Source organism: Tribolium castaneum, chromosome 7, assembly GCF_031307605.1.
Source record: "Tribolium castaneum strain GA2 chromosome 7, icTriCast1.1, whole genome shotgun sequence".
In the NCBI taxonomy this organism is placed as follows: Eukaryota; Metazoa; Arthropoda; class Insecta; order Coleoptera; family Tenebrionidae; genus Tribolium; species Tribolium castaneum.
The window spans coordinates 1,456,527-1,463,951 of NC_087400.1; the positions used below are offsets into that span (position 1 = coordinate 1,456,527).

A 7,425-nucleotide genomic window follows, 5' to 3' on the forward strand; every position below is an offset into this window, starting at 1 on the left:
TTGAAAATTGAAAAAAAGTGAAAATGGAAACCTTTTTTTGCGTTTTTCTCGGAGACTGTAAAACTTAGAGCAACGAACAAAAAAACATCTGATAGCGCTTAATTTTATCTATTTTTTCGTCCAAACCCGGAGCCGCTCCGGGCAACGGTTCCGGCTACAGAGGCGATCAAAGTTTTTCACTAAAAAAAATTATAAAAAAAAAACTAAAAGTCGTAGAGCAATGCGGTTTGTTCGATTGAATTCTACGGCTCATTTTACATAATATATCAATTTTTCACAAGAATAAAAAATTTAAAAATTTTTGCCTAAATTTAGCATAGCGGTATTTATGGTGAACAGTTTTATTCAACAAAAAAATTCATAACTCGAAAACTATTGGGAATTTGGCGCTTTTCTTGATTCCAATCGATTCCCCGGATCATTTTGCATAAGCATGGATCAAAATAGTTCCACTTTTTAGAATAGTTTAGCCGTAAATGAGAAAATAAAAAAAAATAAAAAAAGTTAACACCCCCCCTTAGAAATTGGTCAATTTTTAAAATGTCTCAAAATCAAATAAAACCGATTCTATCTTATAGATTTTGATGTGCTCTTTCCGATCTAAAAAAGCGTTTTCTCCTAGCTCTTTTAGTTTGGCCGTAATCGGCCTTTGAAAATTGAAATTTTTTTGCGAGATATCGCCTTGAGTCCTATGCCATTTTATAGAGTTTTTTATTCCGGTTGTTCTGGATTTTTCCGTTTCTCGATAACTCTAATAGTTTCGCCGTAATTGACGATTGTAAATTGAAAAAAAGTGAAAATGGAATCTTTTTTTGCGTTTTTCTCGGAAACTGTAAGACTTAGAGCAACGAACAAAAATCCATCTGATAACGCTTAATTTTTTTCTCTATTTTTTCGTCCAAACCCGGAGCCGCTCCGGGCAACGGTTCCGGCTTCAGAGGCGATCAAAGTTTTTCACTAAAAAAATTCATAAAAAAAAAACTAAAAGTCGTAGAGCAATGCGGTTTGTTCGATTGAATTCTACGGCTCATTTTACATAATATATCTATTTTTCACAAGAATAAAAAATTTAAAATTTTTTGCCTAAATTTAGCGTAGCGGTATTTATGGTGAACAGTTTTATTCAACAAAAAAATTCATAACTCGAAAATTAAAAGTCGGAGAGCAATGCGGTTTGTTCCATTGAATTCAGCGGCTCATTTTCTGTATTATACCAACTTTTCATGAGATTTAAAATTTTCAATTTTTTTGCTAAAATTTCCTGAGTAATAACTTACCTTCAAAGAGGCGAAAAAAAAATTTTTTTTAAACTCACCCCAGTAAATTTTTATGGACTTCTACATGTCTTAACAACTCACAAAAGTTGTTAAAAGTCCACAAAATGACCATATGTTCGATTTTTTATGTTTGATTTTAGTGGCGATTTTGGGCGATTTTCGGTACCCGAAACATTTATCGAGCAATAGCTCCGGAACTATTAGAGATAACCCCATGAAGTGTATTATCTTTGGAAAGCTCTTTAAATTATCTATTTTTTTCAAAAAAAAATATTGTTCTCCGACTAATAGTTTTCGCGCAAATTGCAGATAAATGCAAAAATTGGTCAAATTTTAAAAAATTCATAACTAAAAAACTATTAGGAATTTGGCGATTTTATTGGTGCCAATCGATTCTCCGGGTCATTTTGCATCGGTTAGCATTAAAATAGTTTTAAATGTAAAGACGATGTTAAATTAATTAAACTTTAATGGAGACATGTTTAACAAAAACCTAACAATAATTGCAACAATTAGAAATTTCCGCACCTGTTTCCATTTCTCAAACGTGCACTTGACTTTTTATTCAAATGAATCCAATCTTCTAGTTCTGGCGGTGGCTCAGGTTTATAATTTTCGTCATTTTTTTGCTCTAACAACTTATTCATCATTTCTATCACATTCACACCTAGTATTGCTTGCTTGCATAATATTACTGTTGTTATGAAACCATCACTCAGTGTGACAAACTGGTGTTCTAAATAAATGTTCTTCTCATCCCAGTAAATTACCTACAACCAAAAAAAAACTCTAATAAAACCACCAACAAAAAAAAAGAAAAATACAAAACTAACTTTCGTGGTTATTTTGTACGGAGTAAGGAACGGAATTGTTCTTCTGTATCTAACATGACATGCTGTTTGCAAGACTAAACCATCCGACTTTAACAAAATTTCATAAATTCCAGTTCTTTGGTAAAAGTGGAATCGAGCAAAGTCCAGCTCTCGGATGTAGCGCGCATTGTTCATGTGTTGGAAATAAATATCCAAGTCATTAGTTGTACACACACCTAGGAAAAAAAACTGTAAAACTAAGTTGTTTGCTCGTTATTTTAGTTATTATTTTTGTTACGTCATCGATGGCATTGATTGCAAGGCAAAAAATCAATCATAACTTTCAGGTTTTATGTTTAAACTGTTGGCAAACTACGTAGTTTTGTTAAAAAATAAATACCCAACCAAAGAATAACCCGAATGAATATTCAATGAGTAGGAGGATTTGATTTAAATTTAGGAAACAAAGTTCACTACAATACTGGCTGATGACTTACCGTAATATTCGGTTGTTTCGTCGATTTTCACTCGTTTGCGCCGAATTTTGCACCAAGTGATGAGGAACATGTTTGTTAAAAAATAGTTTAAGTCGAAACATACGTAGAAAATGAGGAGGGTGACAGTGAATATTAATCCATAAAATAGAGCCGAATCGACGTCGATGTTAACACTGATGATCATTTTTTGGGATTTTTTTAAAATATTTCTGAGAGGTTACAGCCAAAGTGTGAATAATTTTATGGACGTTGTAATCAAACGTATGGACGTGTTCAACTGTTGTGGGAATATCACTAAACCACCTACCTTTGCATCTCATTCATTCAAACAATAACCTTGGTTTTGTTGCTTGTACTTGTAGAAAACTTTTAATTACTTTAAATTGTAATTTAGAGAGAGAGAGAGAGAACAAAAACTGATTATTTTTTCTAACCTCAGATGGTTTTGTTAATTCAATTTGTTGCTCAATTTACAAAATCAGGAGCTTTTTTTTTGAACAAAAAAATTCATAACTTGAAAACTAAAAATCGTAGAGCAATGCGGTTTGTTCCATTGAATTCAGCGACTCATTTTCTGTATTAAACCAACTTTTCACGAGATTTAAAATTTTCAATTTTTTTGGTAAAATTTCTTGAGTAAACTTACCTTCAAAGAGGTGAAAAAAAATTTTTTTTAAACTCACTTCCAGTAAATTTTTATGGACTTCTACATGTCTTAACAACTCACAAAAGTTGTTAAAAGTCCACAAAAAGTCCATATGTTCGATTTTTAGAAGTTTGATTTTTCAATTTTCGTCGCAATTTTTGTCGATTTTGGGTACCCGGAACTTTTGTCAAGCAATAGCTCCGGAACTATCAGAGATAACCCCATGAAGTGTATTATCGTTGGAAAGCTCTTTAAATTATCTATTTTTTTCAAAAAAAATATTGTTCTCCGACTAATAGTTTTCGAGCAAATTGGAGACAAATGCAAAAATTGGGAAAATTTTAAAAAATTCATAACTAAAAAACTATTGGGAATTTGGCAATTTTCTCGATGCCAATCGATTCCCCGGATCATTTTGCATAGGGATGGATCAAAATAGTTCCACTTTTTCGAATAGTTTAGCCAGAAATGAGAAAATAAAAAAAATTAAAAAAAAGTTAACACCCCCCCCTTAAAATCGGTCAATTTTTAAAGTGTCTCTAAATCAAATAAAACCGATTCTATCTTATAGATTTTGATGTGCTCTTTCCGATCTAAAAAAGCATTTTCTCCTAACTCTTTTAGTTTGGCCGTAATCGGCGTTTGAAAATTGAAAAATTTTTTGCGAGATATCGCCTTGAGTCCTATGCCATTTTGTAGAGTTTTTTATTCCGGTTGTCCTCCATTTTTCCGTTTCTCGATAACTCTAATAGTTTCGCCGTAATTGGCGGTTGAAAATTGAAAAAAAGTGAAAATGGAAACCTTTTTTTGCGTTTTTCTCGGAAACTGTAAGACTTAGAGCAACGAACAAAAAATCATCTGATAGCGCTTATTTTTCTCTATTTTTTCGTCCAAACCCGGAGCCGCTCCGGGCAACGGTTCCGGCTACAGAGGCGGTCAAAGTTTTTCACTAAAAAAATTCATAAAAAAAAACTAAAAGTCGTAGAGCACTGCCGTTTGTTCGGCTGAATTCTACGGCTCATTTTACATAAAATATCAATTTTTCACAAGAATTAAAAATTTAAAAATTTTTGCCTAAATTTAGGGTAGCCATTTGTCATAGTGAAAAATTTTATTCATTAAAAAAATTCATAACTCGAAAACTAAAAGTCGTAGAGCAATGCGGTTTGTTCCATTGAATTCAGCGGCTCATTTTCTGTATTATACCAACTTTTCACGAGATTTAAAATTTTCAATTTTTTTGCTTAAATTTCCTGAGTAATACTTACTTACCTCCAAAGAGGTGAAAAAAATTTTTTTTTTAAACTCACTCCAGTAAATTTTTATGGACTTCTACATGTCTTAACAAGCCACAAAAGTTGTTTTTAGTCCACAAAAAGTCCATATGTTCGATTTTTAGAAGTTTGATTTTTCAATTTTCGTCGCAGTTTTTGTCGATTTTGGGTACCCGGAACATTTGTCAAGCAATAGCTCCGGAACTATCAGAGATAACCCCATGAAGTGTATTATCGTTGGAAAGCTCTTTAAATTATCTATCTTTTTCAAAAAAAATTATTGTTCTCCGACTTTTAGTTTTCGAGCAAATTGGAGACAAATGCAAAAATTAGGAAAATTTTAAAAAATTCATAACTAAATAACTATTGGGAATTTGGCAATTTTCTCGATGCCAATCGATTCCCCGGATCATTTTGCATAGGGATGGATCAAAATAGTTCCACTTTTTCGAATAGTTTAGCCAGAAATGAGAAAATAAAAAAAATTAAAAAAAAGTTAACACCCCCCCCTTAAAATCGGTCAATTTTTAAAGTGTCTCTAAATCAAATAAAACCGATTCTATCTTATAGATTTTGATGTGCTCTTTCCGATCTAAAAAAGCATTTTCTCCTAACTCTTTTAGTTTGGCCGTAATCGGCGTTTGAAAATTGAAATTTTTTTTGCGAGATATCGCCTTGAGTCCTATGCCATTTTTTAGAGGTTTTTATTCCGGTTGTCCTCCATTTTTCAGTTTCTCGATAACTCTAATAGTTTCGCCGTAATTGGCGGTTGAAAATTGAAAAAAAGTGAAAATGGAAACCTTTTTTTGCGTTTTTCTCGGAAACTGTAAGACTTAGAGCAACGAACAAAAAATCATCTGATAGCGCATATTTTTCTCTATTTTTTCGTCTAAACCCGGAGCCGCTCCGGGCAACGGTTCCGGCTACAGAGACGATCAAAGTTTTTCACTAAAAAAATTCATAAAAAAAAAACTAAAAGTCGTAGAGCACTGCCGTTTATTCGGCTGAATTCTACGGCTTATTTTACATAATATATCAATTTTTCACAAGAATTAAAAATTTAAAAATTTTTGCCTAAATTTAGGGTAGCCATTTGTCATAGTGAAAAATTTTATTCATTAAAAAAATTCATAACTCGAAAACTAAAAGTCGTAGAGCAATGCGGTTTGTTCCATTGAATTCAGCGGCTCATTTTCTGTATTATACCAACTTTTCACGAGATTTAAAATTTTCAATTTTTTTGCTTAAATTTCCTGAGTAATACTTACTTACCTCCAAAGAGGTGAAAAAAAATTTTTTTTTAAACTCACTCCAGTAAATTTTTATGGACTTCTACATGTCTTAACAAGCCACAAAAGTTGTTTTTAGTCCACAAAAAGTCCATATGTTCGATTTTTAGAAGTTTGATTTTTCAATTTTCGTCGCAGTTTTTGTCGATTTTGGGTACCCGGAACATTTGTCAAGCAATAGCTCCGGAACTATCAGAGATAACCCCATGAAGTGTATTATCGTTGGAAAGCTCTTTAAATTATCTATCTTTTTCAAAAAAAATTATTGTTCTCCGACTTTTAGTTTTCGAGCAAATTGGAGACAAATGCAAAAATTAGGAAAATTTTAAAAAATTCATAACTAAATAACTATTGGGAATTTGGCAATTTTCTCGATGCCAATCGATTCCCCGGATCATTTTGCATAGGGATGGATCAAAATAGTTCCACTTTTTCGAATAGTTTAGCCAGAAATGAGAAAATAAAAAAAATTAAAAAAAAGTTAACACCCCCCCCTTAAAATCGGTCAATTTTTAAAGTGTCTCTAAATCAAATAAAACCGATTCTATCTTATAGATTTTGATGTGCTCTTTCCGATCTAAAAAAGCATTTTCTCCTAACTCTTTTAGTTTGGCCGTAATCGGCGTTTGAAAATTGAAATTTTTTTTGCGAGATATCGCCTTGAGTCCTATGCCATTTTTTAGAGGTTTTTATTCCGGTTGTCCTCCATTTTTCAGTTTCTCGATAACTCTAATAGTTTTGCCGTAATTGGCGGTTGAAAATTGAAAAAAAGTGAAAATGGAAACCTTTTTTTGCGTTTTTCTCGGAAACTGTAAGACTTAGAGCAACGAACAAAAAATCATCTGATAGCGCATATTTTTCTCTATTTTTTCGTCTAAACCCGGAGCCGCTCCGGGCAACGGTTCCGGCTACAGAGACGATCAAAGTTTTTCACTAAAAAAATTCATAAAAAAAAAACTAAAAGTCGTAGAGCACTGCCGTTTGTTCGGCTGAATTCTACGGCTTATTTTACATAATATATCAATTTTTCACAAGAATTAAAAATTTAAAAATTTTTGCCTAAATTTAGGGTAGCCATTTGTCATAGTGAAAAATTTTATTCATTAAAAAAATTCATAACTCGAAAACTAAAAGTCGTAGAGCAATGCGGTTTGTTCCATTGAATTCAGCGGCTCATTTTCTGTATTATACCAACTTTTCACGAGATTTAAAATTTTCAATTTTTTTGCTTAAATTTCCTGAGTAATACTTACTTACCTTCAAAGAGGTGAAAAAAAAATTTTTTTTAAACTCACTCTAGTAATTTTTTATGGACTTCTACATGTCTTAACAGCCCACAAAAGTTGTTAAAAATCCACAAAAAGCCCATATGTTCGATTTTTGATGTTTGATTTTTTCAATTTTTGTGGCGATTTTGGGCGATTTTCGGTACCCGCAACATTTATCGAGCAATAGCTCCGAAACTATTAGAGATAACCCCATGAAGTGTATTATCGTTGGGAAGCTCTTTAAATTACCTATCTTTCTGAAAAAAGATCATTGTTCTCCGACTAATAGTTTTCGAGAAAATTGCAAATAAATGCAAAATTCGGTATTTTTATCAAAAAAAATTATTGGGAGGCAATTAAAA

The 7,425-nt window shown here is 32.1% G+C and overlaps 1 protein-coding gene across 1 annotated transcript; it reads right to left on the minus strand.

Annotated features, from left to right (window-relative positions):
• Positions 1 to 1,728: 1,728 nt before the first annotated feature.
• LOC657685 (protein THEM6) lies at positions 1,729 to 2,892 on the minus strand. Its single transcript, XM_964132.5, has 3 exons — positions 2,587 to 2,892; positions 2,111 to 2,325; positions 1,729 to 2,047 (listed from the first exon to the last, which is right to left on the minus strand). The coding sequence occupies exons 1-3, from the start codon at positions 2,768 to 2,770 to the stop codon at positions 1,790 to 1,792; spliced, it is 657 nt and encodes a 218-aa protein (XP_969225.3). The 5' UTR covers positions 2,771 to 2,892; the 3' UTR covers positions 1,729 to 1,789.
• Between the last annotated feature and the right edge of the window lie 4,533 nt (positions 2,893 to 7,425).

What these genes read in the sequence shown, in the direction of transcription:
- LOC657685 (XM_964132.5), bottom strand. Translation starts at nt 2,770, where the DNA reads ATGATCATCAGTGTTAACATCGACGTCGATTCGGCTCTATTTTATGGA. An exon ending in CGAAACAACCGAATATTACG is followed by an intron (nt 2,326 to 2,586) that starts GTAAGTCATCAG and finishes TTTTTTTCCTAG; the next exon opens with GTGTGTGTACAACTAATGAC. An exon ending in CGTACAAAATAACCACGAAA is followed by an intron (nt 2,048 to 2,110) that starts GTTAGTTTTGTA and finishes TTTTGGTTGTAG; the next exon opens with GTAATTTACTGGGATGAGAA.